This window comes from Natator depressus, chromosome 11 (genome assembly GCF_965152275.1).
Source record: "Natator depressus isolate rNatDep1 chromosome 11, rNatDep2.hap1, whole genome shotgun sequence".
Lineage (NCBI taxonomy): Eukaryota > Metazoa > Chordata > Testudines > Cheloniidae > Natator > Natator depressus.
Genome location: NC_134244.1, coordinates 31,135,089 through 31,156,266, shown reverse-complemented (window position 1 = coordinate 31,156,266; position 21,178 = coordinate 31,135,089). Strand labels below are relative to the sequence as shown.

General features: G+C 44.7%; 1 protein-coding gene across 4 annotated transcripts in view; it reads left to right on the top strand.

The window, feature by feature from the left end:
* The window catches only part of ACVR1 (activin A receptor type 1), a 127,171-nt gene extending 107,665 nt beyond the window's left edge, over positions 1 to 19,506 (top strand). For all 4 annotated transcript variants that reach the window (XM_074967373.1, XM_074967376.1, XM_074967375.1 and 1 more), the window contains 2 exons: positions 12,444 to 12,574; positions 13,742 to 19,506. In XM_074967373.1, coding sequence (XP_074823474.1) covers positions 12,444 to 12,574; positions 13,742 to 13,876 — 266 coding nt within the window. In that variant the 3' untranslated portion in view covers positions 13,877 to 19,506. The remainder of the gene's footprint in view (positions 1 to 12,443; positions 12,575 to 13,741) is intronic.
* Positions 19,507 to 21,178: the final 1,672 nt, after the last annotated feature.

Sequence of the window (21,178 nt, the reverse complement as noted above, 5' to 3'; positions counted from 1 at the left end):
ACAACCTAGTTTCTTTGATTTCCCACAGACCAACGACTACAACGTGGATGTGCCTGTCACTGTTAAGTCATATGGCAGCGTGTACTTGTCTGCCCCCCCCCCCTTTTTTTTTTTTTCAGGCTTTATCTGCGTTGCCTGCCTGGCTCACTTTGGTCTACTCACCTAACAAAGACTACATTAACTCCTGGATCATCAGCTCCTTCACCTAAGTGGTCAAACAGAGACAAGGTTCCCTTTGCCACTCCCAGCATCGCTATTGTAAGTGATGCATCCCTTCTGAGGTGGGTGCTCAACTGAACAGTCTCACTGCACAGGGCACATAGACCACGCAGGAGGCCAGCCTACATATCAACATCCTAGAGCTGCGGGTAGTTGACCTTTGCATGCAAAGGCCTTCCTTCCTCTCACTTGCACCCTCCACATCATGTCCGATAATATCACCACTGTCTACATAAACAGGGAGGAGTGAGATCTCTGCTGCTTTGTCTGAAGGGAGGCAGGCTTTGGAACTGGTGCATCAGTCACAACATCACCATCTAGGTGACCTATCTCCTGGGTATCCACAACTCCTTAGCAGACAACCTCAGCAGGCATTTTGTGGTGGACCATGAGTCGGGAAATCCACAACTCCATTCTGACAGACATCTTCATGTGCTGGGGCACACCTCTATGCGGGATCTCTTTGCATCACAAACAAACAAGAAATTCCCTGTGTATTGTTCCAGGGGAGCCATAGGTCATGACTCCCAAGGCAATGCTGTCCTATTGTTGTGGTTGAGCAGTTTCAGATATGCCTTTCCTCCCATTTTCCTGCTTTTACAGATGCTGAGAAAGATGCATCATGACAGAGCCAATGTCTTCATTCTCCTAGCACACTACTGGCATAGATAGATTTGGTTCCCAGAGCTTCTGACCATGTTAATCCACCCTCCAATCAAGATCCAAACCTTCACAGAACTCCTGACACAGGACAGGGGCAGGTCAAACACCCCAACTTGGGCTTTCTCCACCTTATGGCCTAGTGTTTGGATGAGCATCTGAGGCAGATTGTTCTTGTTTATTCCCGGTCCAGACTGTATATAACAAGTTCCGGTCAATTCTTTCCTACCCTGGGTATCTGGCTAAATGGAAATGTTTCTCCACCTGGATACAGCACAATCAGTCTTACAAGTCCACCCAGCAGCTGTTAGTGGTGCCCCCACCCCCACCATAGTAGATGAGTGCTCTGTTTTACCTACCCAACTATGACACTATTCCTGAAGGGCCTCATCAAGGCCTTTTCCAGGAGTCACTAAATCCACACCACTATGGGATCTGAACCTTGAGCTGTCATAGCTTAGAAGACCTCCATTTGAACCTTTAGCAGCATGTTCCATGTCTCACTTCTCCTTGAAGGTGGCATTTCTAGTGGCCATCACTTCGGCCAGGAGGATCAACAAACTTGGAGCACTCATGGCAGATTTCTTCCCCCCTCCTCCCCTTTACACAAGGACAAAGTATCCTTTCACCTTCATCCTAAATTTCTACCCAGGGTTGTTGCAGAATTCTACCTTAGCCAATGTATTCAGTTACCTGTCCTTTTTCCAAACCCCCCATGCTTCCAAAGAGAAGAAACTTTTGCTCCTTCAATGTCAGGTGTGTATTGGCCTTTTACTTGCAAAGAAGTAAGACCATCAGTCTCCAAGACTTTTTGACACAATAGTAGAGAGATCCCATGGTCAAGCTATATCCTCTCAGAGGATTTCTAAGTGGTTTTCTGGCTGCATTATAGAATACTACAGACTAGCTTGCATCCTGCCTTCTGATGGTATATCGACCCACTCTATGAGAGTGCAGGCTGCTACCAGGTGGCATCCCTGAAGGAGGTCCCTATGCAGAGCAGTCACCGGGAGCGCCTTATATGTTTGCTTAGGCACTCTGTGCTAGTCCAAGCCTCTGCTGCAGGTGCAGCAGTGGGATCTGTGGTGCTGCATGTATGGTGGCTTCCTCGCACCTACCTCCAATCTGATAACTGCTTGTCAATCTCCTATGTGTGGAATACACATAGGGACCAGCACTTGAAGTGGAGGTTATTTGCTGTAAATGGAGCTTCTTCGAAATGTGTGATCCCTATCTGTATTCCACTACCCGCCCTCCGTTCCCTCTGAGGGCTGCAGATGTGATTGGATTCGCGGTAAGAAGAGGAACTGAGAGGGTATTGATCTGCACTGCTTCTTATACCCTTGCTTGGGAGCATGAGGAGATCTACTGCTTATGTGCGGGCCAACGGACACTGCTGTTAAGATCACTGGACTCAGATGCCTGGGGCACATGTGTACTCATGTATGGAGTACATATAGGGCCCACACATCTCGAAGAACCTCGAGTTCTAGTAAGCAACCTCTACTTTGAAGTTTGTCTGAACTCTTCCTTGCCATCTTAATTCTAACCTGGCTTAATTGGTTACGTTGGTATTTTTTAGGTTCATAGACCTTAGTGTTGTATTATATATTACGTGTTTAAATTTGAAAAATTACTAGTTTCTATTGAGTATTATTACACTATTACTATACACTATTACTTCCCATCTGAGTAGAATGTTGGTCTATATTACAGTAGCTCTTATTTCCAGCGCCATAAGTAATTCCTCTCATTTTTATGTTTTAAATGTTAAACATCAAGGAGGAAATTCTTATTCCTATCTCATAGTAACCGTGGAAGTCGCTGTCAGGTGGTCAGTCAAATGATGTAACTGGATTTGTAAAAGAGCTTATGTAGGGTATGTCTACACTTCAAGCTGGGAGTATGATTCCTGGTTCAAGGAAACATACTTGGGCTAGCTCTCATTGAGCTAGCGCTCTAAAAATATAGTACAACTGTGGAGGAGCGAGCTTCAAGATGAGCGAGCCATCTTGCGTATGTACTATGGTCTCAGAAGAGCACGTACGTGGTGGCTGGCCCATCCTGCAGCTCGCACTGCTGCAGCTAGAGCTGTGAATCACATCCCCCACTCAGCGTATAGATATGCTCCTAGTTCAGTGGTTCCCAAACTTTCACAACCTGTGAGTCCCTTTCACTAAGATGTCAAGTCTCATGAATCCCCTCCTAAAAATGAATATTTCCAGGGATTTTCTCCTTTCCTGAAATATAAATTATAAAAGTTTGGAAACATAATGTTTGTTTTTATGACATGCTTATTACACACTATTATTAATTATTATTTATCATTAAAATATTTTTATTACATTATGAAAACGGCAACACTCTTCCAAGATCTCACTTTCGTAGCTTGTATCACTTTGAATAAGCCTGTTATAAGACAAGGCTCCTAGGTTTCATCAAGGAGTATCAGATATGAAACAGCATGAAGGTATTTAAGAAGCCAACTCAAAGAGTTCCTCCTACACAAGCATTCAGGTCTTGAGCAGTCCAGGCAAACCACGCATGTTACAACAAAGCTTAAACTTGTTCTTCATAATAATTTTAAAAACAATACTAGCTGCCTATTTAATTTTAAAAACTGCAAAAAATATCCACCTCCCTTTCCATTTCTTATAAGGAGTCTTGACGTTTAAATATCCTCAGTGTGATAGATATGCTTGCTTTGATCTGCTTAGTTCTTGGAAGTCCAGGGGCTCCGGGCTTCTGGCCCCGTGCTGCCCGCAGTCCCTAGGGACAGCTCTTTCCACCATTAGGGAATTTTTCCCCGAGAACCCCCTGTAACATTTCGCGCACCCCAGTTTGGGAACCACTGTCAAAGTTTAATGACTGACAGCATGTGCCAAGTGTTAAGGTAGAGCTAATTGGCTCTTGTGTCATAGGTGGCAGGAAGCAATTTTCAATTGTGTATGCTCTGAACTTGTATTGGCAGGATGCTGGGCTTAATGTTCTGATCAGTATGGCAGATCTTGCATCCATTCTGTAACTGTTGATCTAGTCTAGTCTTTTCATAAAGACTATCAGCTCCTATAATACTGAGTAAATTATTCTGTCTGCTAAGGACTGTTTTGGTGACACAATATTTTCTAACATTCCCCCTTTCAGTTGTTGATTAGTTTAAGGAAGGACACAACATTAGCAGATTTTTTTTTTCTCTCAACTTAACTTGCAGTGTACAGGTGCCTCACGAGGCCACACCAGCACTCAATCAGTTATTAGAAGATTTCTTTTTTAAGCCTGGTGATCAGTACTGCACTCTATGCCTAATACAGCCTCACCAGCTCACTGCAGCTCATTCTCTTGCTTTTGAATAGATTCCCTAGTTAGTTTACAGTCTCTCGGCAATCTTTATCTTATATTTCATAGAATCATATGACTGGAAGGGACCTCGAGAGGTTATCTGGTTCAGTCCCCTGCACTCACAGCAGGACTGAGTATTATCTAGACCATTCCTGACAGGTGTTTGTCTGAGAGGTGTTTGAGACTCCACCTCTTATTGCTATTACTTCTCAATCTCACTGATTTCTAATACTATAATCTTGTTGACCATCAATGCTAATTGTGACATACTGTAACTGAAAGAGAATTTAGACTCTATACCTGTTTTCACAATGCAGGCAGCTTTGCCTCATATTTTTCTACAAAGGTCTGCCTATTAACTAGTGAATTACATTGTATTTCATACAGTCATTATATACCTTGTGACAGGGTCGGGCCAGATGGCTATAGGAGAGTAGTGTGGGGTTTTTTTGGTTTTTTTTTTTTTTTTGGAAGCAGAAATTTTTTTTTTTTATTTGCATAACACTTACAAAGAATCACCAGAAAGGAAAAAACAAAACTATGCAACAAAACAAAAGCAAACGCAAGGTATAACACAGCAGCCTTCAGGAGGGAGAAGTGTTCAGGCTAGCCTGGGCCCAGAGTGGGGGGGCTTCCTTGACACTTGTGGTCTTCCACCCCCTCGAGTTACCTAGTGCCACGCCCAGTGTCATCGATTTTCCTCTCCTGAGAGTGCCTGACAAGATGGGCACGGCTGAAGGGTGGGCAGTTGGGGGGGGGGGGAGTACACCCATGTGTGATAGGACCCCTCCTAGGTGACGGTGATGATGGTATCCACAGCAGCAATGGCTGGGGTCTCTTGCTCTTCCCCTCAATCAAAGGGTCAGACGGAGGGAACCGGATGGGGCCACCGAGCAGAGAACCTCGGTCAGCGCCCACCGCTCCTTGAAGGCGTCAAGGGAGTCGGTGGACGCCACCCAGAGGAACTCCGCCCGGATACGTGAATGTACTGAGGATCGGAAAACGGCCCTACAGTCGCAGGACGCTTCATTGGCCAACCTCCTCTCTCTGGTTTTATAGATGGCTGTTTTAGCTAGGGCTAGGAGGAGGTTAACCAGGAGATCCTGCGACTTTGTGGGGCCACGGATGGGGAGTGTGTAAATAAAAAGGTGAGGGGAAAAGTGCAGCCAAAAGCGTAATAAAATATTCGTGAGGAGTCGGAAAAGGGGCTGCAGCCTGGCACACTCTAAATATACGTGTGCCAGGGTTTCCCTCACGTTGCAAAAAGAGCAAGTATCCGGGATGGGGGTGAACCGCGTCAAAAACACACCCGTGCTCACAGCTCCGTGAAGGAGCCGCCAACTAATGTCCCTGACGGGCCTTGGGACCAAGGTGGAATACAGGCTGGCCCACCGGGGCTGCTCACCCTCCAAAGGTGGCAGGAGGTCCCGCCACTTTGTATCGGAGCGGGACACCAGGGTGAGGGCGTGAAGGGTGTGAAGCGTGAGTGTGTATAGATGTTTCCTTGGAGCAGTTTGGAAGCTGACAGGCTGCAGTTCATGCAGCCGGCTCGCAGTGAAAGGATGAGGGTTTTGTTGGGATCTACGGGGTAGGGGCCCAATTGAAAGGTCTGGCGGGCCTGGGGTACAGGGTGGGCGGAGTGCGCCCTCGCGCAGGGCTCGGCTGAGATAAGCCCGAGCAGCTGGCGTCAAAACGGCCTTCACCCCCTGAAGTACGTGCCGGGGGGTATGAGGTCTGGAGAACGCCATGCGCCGAGCGAGCGTCAGGGGATCCAGCCAGTCTCCCCGGTCGTAGTCCAGGAGGTCTCCTGGAGAATGGTGGATTTGGCAGCCACAGCATCAGGTGGTGGACTACCTTCTGTAGGGTGCCTGCCCGGGAAGGCGGTTAGGGGAGGGAGCATGGGGAAAGGGGGACTGGAGGTTGCCCAGATCGAGGCCAGCCAGCAGTAGGTCATCCTCTCCCTGGGTGACCGGGGTCAAACCTAGGGCCTCGATCTCCTCATACATGGAGGATAGGTCGCCTTCCGCTACCCCAGGGGTCTCCCCTCTGGCGCCCGCTTCGACGGTTGCCTCGGGGTTCGCGGGGGGTTCGGGTGATATCCGGGCAGAAAGGGCTTCCTCAGGGGTCTTGGAGGGGAGGGTCTCCCGTGGAGGGGAGATCCTACCTTCCAGTGCTATCTTATCTTCCCTCCCCGACACCGGTGGCTGGATCTCACTCGTGGGCAGATCGGAAGGCTCAGTGTCAGTGCCTCCCTTCCTGGCCTTCCAGGGGGCCTCCGCATCGGATGGGTAGAGCGGAGCTTGAGCATTCCGCTTGCCTCGCTTTCCCTGGACTAGGGTCCATCCCTCCATAGCATCATCTGGGGGCTGGTTAGCAGGGGTTGTGTCGGGGGGGCAGAGGCGATGGTTCAGGGGCTCGGAGGGGTAACGGTGAGGCAGCATGAGGGAGGGAGTGTTCCCCTTGGGGCATCTTTGCTGCACCCTCCTCCATAGGCTCTGCCAGATTGTTAGCAGCAAGGGCGGGGCTCCCTCGCTCATTTGGGCGTTGTAGGGGAGGTGTCCCTTGGGCCCGGGTGGGAGTAGCGGTGGATCGAGCAGGAGGAGAGGTGGTTTCAGATGCCGGCGGCCAGGGGCGTCAGCAACGACGGAGCCGATGCCCTGCCGGCTCTCGGGGGTCTCGGATGCCCCTCCCCGCCGTGCCAAGGGGCAGTCTCTTCGGACATGCCCCACTGATCGGCAGAGGTAGCACCGGGCCTCTCCCATGGATTAGTAGACCTGATAGCGGGCTCCCTGGTAGGGGACTAGGAAGGACCTCTCAAGCGCCTCTCCGTCACAAAGCTGCACTTGCCGGCGGAACGAGAGGACGTGACGGAGGGTGGGGTCCTTGCAGACCAACAGGAGAGGGCTGAGGACAGAGACGGGTTTCCCCAGGGTGGAGAGAGTGGGTAACAGGGCGGCATTGGGTAGAAAAGGAGGGACGGAGGTCAGGACTAGGCGGATGCCCAGGTCCTCTAGCGGCTCCAGGGGGACGAACACCCCCCCCACCGCCAGGCCCTTCTCCACTGCCTCCTGGGCTGCAGCCTCCGATGCTAAGGAAAAGACTACCTTCCCATACATTTTGGAGGCCGCCACAATAGCCGTGGGTCCTACCACCCTCGCCAACGCCTGCACGTATGTCTCCACGTGGGGCGAGGTGGGCACCAGGAGGCAACGGACACCGTGCTTCCTGGTCATGGTGGGAAAGGGGCCCCGGCCGCTATTGATGGTAGCGGAGGCGGTGGGTGGGCGAGATGACGAGGCGGCAGGCAGGGGGGCTGCTGCCGCCCGGGCATACACCCTGGGGGCCGGAGGAGGGACCAGCGGGGAGGGACGCCGTGGTCAATGACGGGGCCAGAGCGGTGGGGGCAGCCCCTGCCATGGAGGGCCTGGTGGTTGTAGCGGGGCCCTTTCCCTTCTTCACACCCTGGCCTTTCTGGCCAACTGGGGGGGGTTCTCCTGGAATCTGGGGGGGCGGTGGGCGTGGCAGCGGCGGTAGGCACCCCGGTGCCTCCTGCTGCCGATGCCCCAGCGGTGGCGGTGGCAGGGGCAGGTGTTTTGGCAGCAGTGGTGGGGGGAGAGGCTTGGGGGTTGGGCGGGGGGGGTAGGTGGGGGAGGGGCAGCTGAGGTTGTTAGAGGGGCCTCACCCCTCTCATTCCCCGCCATCGTGAGCAGGGAGAGACGGGGAGACACCAGACGGAGGACGGGGGAGGGGGAAACAGATTAACCACTTCTCCCTGTTGGGCTGCAGGCGGGCGGGGGGGGGGAATGGGTTGGACTGGACAGGGAGAGGAAACAGGAGTTGGGGCCAGGTAGTAGGGGCAAACTGTGCGGTGGACAGTCCGGGGCGGCGGGGGATGTGAACCCACGCTCGTTTGTCCAAAGAGTCTCGTTTGGTCGGCTGTTGTTTCTGGTCCGGACGGTGAAATCAAGGTGAGCAGCTGAATCCAGAGGCAGATGGCAAGTTGCCAGCAGGGACGGATGGCGGGGGGGCCGTGACAGTTGTGGTGTTGGGGGGGTGGGGGGGCACCGATGGATCAGGGGGCAGGTCCGTGCCACACCCCCTGTACCCCTGCAAACGCAGTCAAGACACAATCAAACCTCCCCCACACGAGAGTACAGTTCAAAAGTTACTCAGTTTTACGGCCCCCTCCACGATGGTTCGTAGCTTCCCTGGGCGGTTTTTCTGTCGGCTGCCTTCTCTTCCGGGTTTTGTAGCTTTAAACAGCGAGGTTTTCAGCAGGCCAGGAATGTCGGAGAGATGATAAGATTCTTCTCGGCCCTGTACAGGTCCACGAACAAACAGCAAAACGGTTGGGTCTGGGGGCTTCCACTCCCCTCCTCCGGGGAGCGGATCGGCAGTCCCCCCCACCTGGGGGTTTCAGCCGGAGCAGTAGCAGGCGTGGGGGGATTGGCAGCTAGCTGGCAGCACTCAAATGGCAGCAGAAAAACAGCAAAAAAAACAAAACGAAGAAAAAGCGTCTGGCCTGGTCGTGGGGGGAAGCTGAAACAGGGGCAAAAGGTAAGAAAGCCCAGGCCAGTGGGCTATAGGAGAGGAGTAGAAAGCAGATAGATTAGTAGTAGACTAATCTACTACTTTAGTAGTAGATTAGTAGACTAAGGAGGTCCCTTTTCCCTGGGAAAGGTAACAGGGAAGGTTCCAGAACAATCAGGAACCTTCTGGAGACAATTAAGACAGGCTGATTTGAACACCTGCAGCCAATCAAGAAGCTGCTAGACTCAATTAAGGCAGGCTAATCAGGGCACCTGGGTTTTAAAAAGGAGCTCACTTCAGTTTCTGGTGTGTGTGTGAGGAGCTGGGAGCAGGAGGCGCTAGGAGCTGAGAGTGAGAACGCGGACTGTTGGAGGACTGAGGAGTACAAGCATTATCAGACACCAGGAGGAAGGTCCTATGGTGAGGATAAAGAAGGTGTTGGGAGGAGGCCATGGGGAAGTAGCCCAGGGAGTTGTAGCTGTCGCACAGCTGTTCCAGGAGGCACTGTAGACAGCTGCATTCCACAGGGCCCTGGGCTGGAACCCGGAGTAGAGGGCGGGCCTGGATTCCCCCCAAACCTCCCAACTCCTGGTCAGACACAGGAGGAATCGACCTGGACTGTAGGTTCAGAAAAATGGCCAAACTGAGGGCTGCCATGAAGCTCCAAGGCGAGCAAATCCGCCAATAAGTGCAAGACCCGCCAAGGTAGAGCAGGAACTTTATCACAACATACATGTATGACAAGGTGACATTGAAGAAATGAGTGATCAGGTGAAAAATACCATCTTGGATGCAAGCTTATCATTAATTCAATTATTGAAAAGCTGGCTTCTATATGGGAGCATTGAAGTATTTTCTAAGTTATGAAAGGGATACTTAAACTGTTTGGTAACTGGCATGGGTTGAGGGTTGTTTTCTTCTCTTGCAAGTGAGGAAGAGAGGATATCATAGTTCATAGTAACAGCTCTGTTACGATAATGCGGACTAGAGGTTACGGTGGCTTGTTGACATAGTCTCACAGTTATTGTGGAGCCAACAGTGATCCCATAGGATCCATGAAGTTTGGCATGGTTGTTTAAAATATTTTTGACCTTAACTGTTAGAATAAAGGCCAGATCTGGTTCCTTCTAGATTTAATATAGTCAACTATGACAATTAAAAGTAATTAGGCAATTTATTATACTTAACAATATATACCAGACCAAATGAAAATAGTAACTTAAAATAAATCCATGATGTGTTTGAGGTGATAGAGGAAAGATATTAACATCCTAATGAGGTTTGGAAATGAAGCTGAAATTTAGATCAAACTTCAAATATAGATTCAATTCCCCTCCCTTTTTTCCCCAATGGTAGGCCCTAATGTGTGCCTTAGCTTGGTATTTCTGCATTCAGATGTTGTAAAACTTCTCCCTCTTGTTCATTTTAACTCTGATGAAATGCTAGTTTTACACTTCACACTTGTCAACAGTTGAAGTATAGAAATAGGGACTCTTGAGAGGAAACATAGGGATGTCTCCACTGACTACTCTAGACTAAGCCTTGTTCTGGAGCGACAGACTAGAGGATGTGGGGAATGGGGGAGAATATAAATATTGTGCTAAAAAAAACTCCTATAAGATGGTGCTCAGCACTTCTGAAAATCAGATCCTTCTCAGGGTGACTATATGAAGTGCCCCAAATCACTAATAACGTCTGAAAATGTAGGTTAATATTACTTTACATTGCATATAATGGAATCTGCTCTTCTGTATGCTTATCAAAGCTAATTTTGCAATTAAGTTTATTTAAAATAGACTGTTTCCTTTTCCTTTTCCATCTCTGCCATCTATTGTATCTTACACATTTATCTATAGTTCAGTCATACGGTTACATTAATCATGTTGTAAAGTAGCTTACTTAAAGAGGGATAAACAAGATTTTACTCACGTGAAATTGAATGAACCTATCAGAGTGGCTTATGAAGTAAACCAAGTTGCTTCAATATATAAAGTGGTTTCAGGATTTTCTGTGTCAAAGCCCGTTGAACTTTTCCTTGTTTTCCATACCTTGTCACACACAAACCTCAATGGACTTTCTATGCTTCCTGCTTTGGTTTTCCAGCTATGCCACGCTGTTTCTTAGTCCTTTTTATAAAGCTAGTTTTTTTCTGTTACTTTTCTTCTATCTGTCTTGGTCATTCTCCTGGTGCTGTTGTGTCAGAGCATGCTCTCTATTTGTTTTAAAGCCCAATATATCAGTTAGTGGGGCTTTTTTTATCTTTTCAGAGCTTGTCCACTTGGTTTTTGCATAGTTTCTTGCAACATGTGTTAAATCCTTAAGCTTAACAATCTGTTCCACCTTGTATCTAGCTGTGACACTCTGATTCTCTTTTCCAGACTTGAAGAACAGCTCTGTATCTTGTCTATGTGTATGTTTACACTGCAGTGAAAAACCTATAGCTGGCCTGTGCCAGCTGACTCTGGCTCTGCGAGCACAAGTTGGCTGGCAGGGGCCAACTGCAAGTGTCTAGTTGTTCTGTAGACATACTCTCTGTAACTAACAGAAAATGGTCCAATAAAAAAATGTTACCTCACCTACCTTCCCTCTCATGGTTTTTGCCAGTTCTGATTCTTCTTTGACACCCTGTGCGTATTCCACATGTGGGTACTAATGCGCAGGATATGCCTAAGTTCAGAGATTTTGTTTAAGTACTGTCAAGCAAATTTTGAGGCTTCTAACATTTTGAAATTGAGCTTATGCTCCCCACTCACTTAGCCTTTTGATATCATATGACACCTGCTTTACAATAGGTCTTTAAGAAAGAGAACTACTTTATTGTGAGGTGGCAATGTGAGAGCATATAGAGACTTAAGTGCTTCTCATCTTCCTCCATGAGTCATGAAAACCAGTTATATTTGTGGTCAACCAATCAAAGCCAGCATACAGATCTTGACGTTTTCTGTTAGCATTTTGCTAACAAAAATCCCCTTCCTCTTCAGAGTCAGTCAGTTCGTGTCAAGGAGTTAATGAATTCCTAAGGGATAAGCGGAGTTAAAAAGCCATTTTGATCATTTACACTTGCAGGAACAGTTGCAAACTCTGAGTTAAATATGTCCTGGGAGGAAATGCATAGGCAAAACTAGTACCCTTTATTAGTAGTATAGTTTAGCACTGAATTTACCTTTTTGGGGGGGGAGGGGGTTGCTTGTCTGGAATAAATTACTGCTTTTTTGTTCAACATAGCCTTTAAAATGTGAGATGCAAGGTTTCCTGGTGGCTAGCTAATGTCTTCCACCAGCCAGCTACCTGCCATACATTTGTGAATCTCATAGATTCTCTGTCCCTTTGTTAATTTGGGAAGCAGTGTGGTTTAGCCGGCTAAGCGTGTTCCCCCTTTTTTTTTTTTTTTCAAGGAACTTTTTGAGTTCTAATCCTAGTTCTGCCACTGATTCACTGTGTGGTTTTGAGGAATTTCTCTATGCCCCAGTTTCTCCACTTGCAAAATGGGTCTGATGCTTGCCTACCTTGTAAGTGTCATACATACTGATTAACATATTGAAGATGTAAATCTGTGTGTGATAAGAATTAGTAGTTGTATGGATGTTGCAGGTGGTTAAATCAAATCATATAACCACGGCTTCAGTGCAGAAATGTCTTACTGATGAAGTCACTAAAACCCAGCAGCACAGTAATGTAATCTTCGTCTGTTTTAGGTATTGTAGAAGACTATAAACCTCCATTCTATGATGTGGTTCCAAATGACCCTAGTTTTGAAGATATGAGAAAAGTGGTCTGTGTGGATCAGCAAAGGCCAAACGTTCCCAACAGATGGTTCTCAGACCCAGTAAGTATGGAAATCGGAGGTCATGTCTTGAAATGTCAGCTCATACCTTTTGGTCCTTTTGCAATAATCTTTTAGTGTAGACTGTTTTCAGCTGTTAATATCTTGTTTTTAGTTGAAATGGTGTGTAGGTTGTTTTTGCTAAGATAATTGCTTGCAAACATAGATGGCCAAATGTGCGCTGATACCTGACTGTATGTTAAAGGAAAAACCACAGCGAACAAGTTCTCACCAGGTAAATCGAAACAATCTAATCTCTGATATAAATCCAGACTGATTTTAAAATAGCCACACCCACTGTGTGCGTATTATTCTTGCTCTTCAGTAGAAAATCATGTTGGTGTTGAAGTAACCTATGTAAGGACATGAGGATCATAAATATGCAGATTTATGTCAAAACTCTGACTTTTCTCCTCTCCCCCAAAATAAGGGGCCATATCAATAAATATTTTTAACAGGTCAGACTAAAGTAGTAAGAGAAAAATCTTGATTTTTCTTCACCAAAATCAATGTAATTGTGCCCTCAAATATCCTGTCAGCACTTGAGTAACTGGTTTGTTGTCTGTTTCTGAAGATATGGAATTATGGTTTAATCTCTGCGGTGTTTTATGTATATTTGAGTCACATTGTTGGCCATGGACAAATAAAATAAACATCAGCTATATATTACTTGAACTGTGCTGCCACGTTAGACAGCTCTGTTTCCCAGATATACAAACTGCCCTAGATATTTTAAAATTACAAATGGAAAATGCATGTAATCTTTCAGTGCTTTCTATGTTTTTTATAGAAAACTTACTTTTTGTTGCATTATTTACAAATTTAATAATACTATTTACACTATTTAGTAAAACTGTGTTCTTTTTAAACATTCAAATATAATTTTTATCTGACTGTACACTTTTAAATTGCACTGGTCAGGGCATCTTCTTGACACCCCCATCCCCTTTTAAATACTGTTTCAATTTATTCAACAAACGAAACGGGGAAAAAAAAAACCCTGCAGAAATTTGAAGGGATGAAATCAATTTTTGGTATGCGTAAACCAAGTTGTAAATCTTTTTGTAAAGATGGAGTATTAAGAAGGCAGTAAGGCCAATGAAACTTCAGTGAGCTTATGATCTGTGTGCTTATATACAACTTTTTTTTTTCTCTCTCTCTCTCTTCCAGACACTAACGGCTCTTGCCAAGCTGATGAAAGAATGCTGGTATCACAATCCATCGGCAAGACTAACAGCTCTGCGTATCAAAAAGACTTTGACCAAAATTGATAATTCCTTAGATAAACTGAAAGCTGACTGTTGATGTTCTTGTGGTGCTGTCAAGATGGAAGGCTTTTGTCCAGTTCAGAAATATTCTGGCCTGAAGAGGTCTAGAACTGGTCCCGAATGGCTTCTTAGAGGCAGACGTTCTTATCTAGCCATTCATTTGGGAAACAATGGAACCATATGAACCCTGCTCAGTGACTGTCGTGGGCATTTCACAAAGGGTCAAACTATAGAGACTTATGCTGGATGTACTGTTGCAAAGATAGTGGCCTGAAGGAAGACACAGAAATCCTAAAACAAGATCAGGGCATTAAACAATGGCTTTGAATAGCTTTTTATAGAGAGTCTCCTAGTCACTCCTGGGACAAACACATGGAAGTGGTAAATTTTAATCAGCAATATTGCCTGTGCTTCTCCTCTTTATTGCACTAGGAATTCTTTGCATTCCTTACTTGCACTGTTACTGTTAATTTTAAAGACATGACTTGCCAAAAATGATTGGCTATGTACCCCATTGATCTGTGTCTGAACAATAGGAAATCGATTTGATAAACTGAAAATGTAACTGTCAGATTTTAGCTGCATTTTACATGTGTACTGATGTTTACAATAATGCTGAACATTAGGAATTTCTCATTTATACAAAACTTGCAAATTATTTATTACTAATGCACTTGCCAGTTTTAAAAAACTGAATAAGTGCATAAAGTTAAAGCTTATTTTTATGTGGCCTCTTTCATTATTTCTTACACAGACGTTTTTGTAACACAGTATAATCTGAAACAGAAATTACTTTCTGTATTATCATATTACAACCTGTTAGTCACATTTTAAATGCTTCACTTTTGTAGGTATGGTCTGTAACATAACTTCCATTCAAATGTGGAACATATATTTAGCCAGTACCCACACGACATCGCATCTAGTGTCTTACTGATCTAGAACATGAAAGCAATGTAGGACTTCAGTAGATTTTTAAGTCATGAATGCTGTGGGAAAATGCATTTTTTCTTCTAAGCTCTACATAATGTGCATTTAAACTCTTCCAGAAAAGCTATTTTGTTTTTAATCTACTTTTTCTATTTAGTAGTTATTTGTATAAATTAAATAGAATGTTTTCAAGTCAAATGAGTGTTTTTAGTTAATGCCTATTAGTAACTAGTTTCCAGTTTCTTGTATCTTTCAGTGATCTTGCCAGCTTAAGAGAGCAGGTCCATGTCAATCCTTGGATGGGACATGTAGGTGCTGAGGCATATGTTGGCATTCTTCCCTTTTGAGTCAGTACTGAACCTGTACGGTTAACTAGTTGCCACGTCTCACCCAACAGAGATGGCTGAATTTCAGTGCCTGGCGAAGGCAACTCTGTATATGTGCTGCATATAAATCTGTAGGATCAAAGATCCTATACAAAAGGAAGCCATGATTATTAGTTGTTACTACAAGATAAATAGCGATATAAGTGGTAATTTGAATATTCCATATCACTCAAACTGAAGAGTTATAGATGCCTGGTGCACAATCATTTCATATTGACCAAATGATTTGGGGAGATAATTTGGTTCTGTGTATTTACTGAAGAGCGACACCTTTGGGAGGGAGATGGCTGACAACCAGAGGCTCCTTGACACCTGCCTGAAAGAACCACTGTGCTAGGAACCCCCAGAAACCGCACTGGGTGGTGCACAGGTGCTGTTGATTGATTCCCAATAGGGACTGCTGGGAACCTGTGCAAAGTCCACTCTTGCCTGGTGCTGTGGTTCTCCTGTGTCTGGGCCCCTCCACATCTTCAGAGCTGGGTGATTGTGCATTATGGCCCAAGTTTACAAGTCTTAATACACCAAAAGTAGGAAAATGGTTGGCTCAGAATATCGTGACAATTTCTGTTCCTTTCTTGAGCCTTAGAACACACGTTTATGCAATGATTTGACACATAATGATCCTAGAAGAATTAATATCAACTCAAATGTATTATTTTAACTAGTTAGCTCTTCTACTTTGCTGTGGCTGTGTGAGCAGAGACTCACTCGGCAGAGGGTCCATTCACTTGCAGCGAGCCCCAGAAATACCAGCAGCAACTGAGGTTTAAGACTTGGGTAAGGAACCATATTTTCATGTTTGTAATCCGCACTTAGTTCTACCCTATGGAGCCATGGTCCTTGTGGAGATATCTGAGTGACAAAGTAATATAAATATGAACTATTAATAACAGTTCTCTTGCTGCTTAGTGTGATCCAGGTGCTGATGCTGCACTGCAGTGTGAAAGGTACATTGTATTTTAGTGAAGTCTCTCTCTCTCTCTCTCTCTCTCTCACTTAGTGGTTTCCTGCAGTTTGCTGCTGTTCAGCTTTTTCCCCTGCATCGCCTCCCTGCTGATGGAATCACAAGAGATAAATTTCATGTTTGAACTAAAGGAAACTAGTTACATTTGTGTTTTTTTTTCCTTGCTGCCACATTGTCAGTAGATTCAGTAGCAGTGAGTTGTAGTTTGTTTTGTTTGTTTTTTCCCCTTCAATAGAAAAGGTACTTATGGGTTGATCTGGTCTTTAGGTCTTGTTAAACAAGTCGTCTTGTATGGTTACATCTTTATTTCCAAGCAAGTCCACTCTCTGGTTGCATCCCATAGAGCTACTGTCAACATGAAAAAGGAGTATATCAGGAAAAATCAGAATAGATGTTTGTGAAGCAAAAACTTCTTACTATATCCTCCCTCCTACTCCCCCTCCCCCATTCTATGAAGAGAAGCAGTCAGTACATGGAGCATCATGGCTTTGCCTGCTGGAAGGCAAGAGCTGTCAGGTGTGATGAATGTAGAAGCACCTCCCCACTTCCTTTGTTTTGTCTCCTGACCACGGAGCAGGAGTAGAAGTGCTCTCTCACTGTAGTCTCCATTTCCAACTCAAGAGGATTCAGCTACTAAGCAGCCAAAGCCAGGGACCCAGAAGTGTCTGCCTTCAGCCTTTCTTGGGGCTCTGCTTGGTTTGAAATGGGCTTTGCTGCAACTCTCCCAGCACTGCCGTAATCTCTCCTACATCCAGCCACCTTGCATCAACTCAGCTAAGAGCTGGTCAGTTCCTTTCTTCAAGACTTACCCTCTGCTCCAGACATACTAGTCCCTTCCAGTGGTAGCACCACTCTCTTCTCAGTGGGACTGTGATTGCAACACCCTACCTGGTCTCATGGCAGGCCCTCTCCCGGATCCCCCATCTTGTCCCCTACTGTTAAGCTCCGCTTTTGTTGTCCGTTTGAGCAGTGTACCTGCCATCAATGGATAACACAGTAACCCACTGACTGATTCACTTTCAGTTCCCAGCAGGCAAATGAAGTATCAAAAAGGTTCAGCCAGATCTGCCACTGAGAATTCCCATCATGTTAAACTGGTCGGAAAATTTTCGCAACTACTGCCTGTAGTTAACTGACTCCAGAGCTTCGCAGATTGACATCCACTTCCGGTACTTAGGGAAGGCTGTGATTTCATCTCTTCTTCCAACTCCTTTCCCTGTTTCCCTGGTCTGTTGATCGTTCTCAGAACGCTCAAGGAAAAGTAGCTAGAAAAAATTCCACCTGCTTCCTGGTGACCTTACTACACCATCTGTGATATCTGGACCTCATGATCTCAGCAGTGGGAGAATCCTGGGCGCACTTCTTCTCTTGGACTGTTTCTGGGGCCTATCCCATTCATTCGTTCCTGGCTAACTCACCTCTAATTACATCACACCTGGGAAAAGGCTTAATCAGAAAGTTTTCTGACACTTGGTTATGAACATTCTGAGTCTTGGATTTATTTTAATTTTTTCTGGCAAGAAGTTCAGTAGTAAAGGCCCCACCCCAAGTATGCCTGGCTCCAGAACCTTGTAGTGTAAACCTGCAGTCCAGCTGTATCCTCACTGTGTGGAATGCAGTGGGAGGGTTTCAGTGTGTGAGGCAGTCTCAAGGAAGGGAGTTCCCATTAAGGACATAATAGGTTACCTAGCTCCCTACTGTTCTAGACCAGGAAAGGATGAAAGAAATGGAATTTTATGACCTGAGTAAGAACATCTCTGGAGACACAACTTTGTCTCTGAGGTAATGTTACCAGCGTTCTGGTCTGCAGACCCAGCACTGCTGGTTATTGAAGAGGAATGCTTGAGAGCTCATTATAAATGTAGAGTAGAATTTTCTTTTGTTGTGGCTTTATTAAACAATTTTAGACACCAAGATTAGGTTGGGCAGGGGAACATGCTGCCACACCTGATATTTATGAACAGCACCTTTGTTGTTACTGGCACGGTGCAGCCAGGTTTGTGCAATGACTTCCGCTCTCCCTAAACTACTGACAAAGATGAGTCACAACATCTTACTATCTGCTGGGGAAGTGCTGATTGCAAAAAATAAATCCTGTTTCTTTGCACCATTGAGTCTTCAAGAAAATGTTCATGTAAAAAATGGCATTTGTGGTTGGCTCCTTACTTTATTTTACTATAGTTCCTGATGCTGTTTGGATTATTAAACACTTAACTGTTGCATGAGGAATCTCCTATTATCCACAATAGGATTCCTCAACACAGTGCAAGTTACTGGGCTGATTTTGGAAATTTGTGTTCTAATTTCCAAGGAGCTTTTCTTCCAGGCAGTGGTCTGAAATCCAGGACATTTATGTTCTAATCTTACTTTTGGATATGTACTTGCCGAGGAACTTTAAGTACGTAGGACTGGAAGGGTTATCTTTTCTAGTCCCCTTGCTATTTCAGTCAACCACAACATATAGTCCCACTCAAATTTATGCTCCGTTTTAAAACTAGTTTGGTTGTTTGCCCCCATTACTCCTATTGGAAGTCTGTGCCAGAACCTCATTTCTTTGATGATTAGTAACCCTCAAATGTAATTGACTCACGTGAGAAGAGCCATTTAAGCTAAAGAACAGCATTGGCCCACGACCAAATGACTGATCTGGCCAGGAATTAGCTGAGGTTGGAAATTGAGTCACATTTCCCCAGCCTATAAAATAGGGATAATGAACTAAAGTTGTAATGTATTTGTAAAGTGCTAAGTAAGTGCAGTTATTAAAGCCAGCTGCTGGTAGAGATGGGGGAAAAAAGCACTGAGCATCCTGGCTCTCAGCCTGTGGTAATCCCTTAACCAGGAGGCTCTTTGGAAGTACCCATAGTTACTGCTTCTCTTTACATATCCAAATTCCCAGTGTGGATGTTTGAACAAAAATGGCATTTTGTGTTGACATCTTGATTGTGAAACAGTATCCAGAAATGTTCAGTGAAAATCTGAAGTTTCACAAAACTGCTTCAATTTTGAGGGTGTTGTAAACTCAAAGCAAACAAATGTCATTGGAAAAAAATTCAAAATTTATTTGGCCAGCTCTAGTAAATAACAATAGATCATTACTTTTCTGATCTAGTATCAGAATTGAAGCGGGGATCCACGCTGTTCAGTAACATGGCCTGGAGGCAAGATTTCCTAGAAATTGAAGAAGGAACAGACCAACCATATTAAGTCACTACATCATCTGCCTGCTGAGTGCAGGATTTTGACTGTCTTTGGGTTATTTAACCACATTTTCAGGCACCTGTCTGCATGATCATGGAAGACGATCCACTGAATTCCATAACTGTTTTCGAAAGATTTATGCGGTTTCTTGATTTTACTTAAAAAAAAAAAAAAAAAAAAAAAAGTAATTCTAGAGTTTCTAGAGGCTGTAGATGGAGGTAACAAAAGACATCCAGTTCCAAACAAATGCTGATCATGTTCCCTGCACGTTTACTGAATCAGTGTTCTTCAACTTCACCCATGATACCTCCATATTTTAAAGAGATTGGGAATATTAATATATTATGACCTTACTGCAACAGATTATATTTTTATTACTATGGAGATGGCATTAGTCACTCCATAGCTGAAATGGCATTATTTTTGTCCCTGCCAAATGTGTGTTCTGCACTTTGATATACGCCTGGGATCTTCATTCAAATAAGAGATAGGACATGCTACTAAACTTCAGTAAGAGGAGAATGCCGTTTGTGTTTAAATAAAAACAACCAGGTACGCATTAGTAGTACTGTAAATATTCAATTAGCTATCTATGGAAACAAATTGTACTTGTTCCATCTGTCCTTTTAAGTTAATAGGATAAAGATTAAAAAAGGATAAGCATTAAAGAGAATAACATTCTGTTCTAAATAGTTGATTGTTTTTAGTTCATAATATGTTTCACTTAGATTAATACTTAGTATGCCTGTTTGAAGGAGACTAGTGCTCTGTTCATGGTATCATTTTAGAGTTGTGGCAATGAACACTATAGTTAGGACTGAGAAGGCGTTACTGTTAAAGTCCCATTTTTTCACTTGCTCATAACTTCTTCATAGTCTGTTTGGGCTGAAACTTTCTATGCTCAGTCTCTGCTCAAAATTGAATTGATCTGGGAAGATTGAGGGACATGGACGGAGCCATCTGAGACTCAGAAAAGAAGTAGGATTTTAACACCAGATTTTTTCCCCCCCTCAAAATAGGAAAGGACATGAAATTGAAATTTAGTCTAGTCATAGTCCTCATTGAGAAAGGGAAAACCTAAGATATTAAAAGGTCTTTAAAAAAAAAAAAAAAGTTAAAGATTTAGTCAGATCTGTCCATCCGTGCACAGTAGAAGAGTTTACATCTAGAATTTTGGTTTAGGTTAAAGTGTAAGTACAATGTGTAAAATGTAGGGCATGTACTATACCATGACATTGTTCTTGTTTTGGAATAATACATTTGTCTCACCCACATCTAAAAAATCCTTTCAAAACCTCAACCGAAAACACATTGTGCACAGGCCAAAGAAATACCAGGAAAAACAAAGTTGTCTTAGTAGACAGAACAGTACATGGTGATGAAATCTGCTTAGCGTTGAATATAAACACTTGGGGAGCGATTCAAAATATATGTCTTAGCCAAAAGTGGGGCCTGGGAAATGCAGGGCTAGAAACTCTTATCCCTCTTGCAGATCTGGAAAATGCAACTTCTTGTAATTATGGAATTTTATTTCTCTAGGTCTCAGACCATTGGCACTAGAGCCTGATGAATCTCTCAACTTTGCGAAACCACAGTGGTGCACTTCTGACCTGCAAATAAGTACATTTAAGAAAGCTTAGAAGTCTTTTGAGGGGAGCAGAGGAGAGGTTGGCTACCTCTTACTGCTGACTCCTCTGTGGATTAATTTGTGTTTTGTAGGATCCTAACTCCCTAAAGGTGTTAAACGCTGATGTTGTGTTGATGTTGCACCAATTCACAATTGTATTGCAACACTAACTCCATTCAGTGATGAAATGGCTGGTTGGTTCTTTCTTACTGTGGGCTGGTGCGTGGGAGGGGA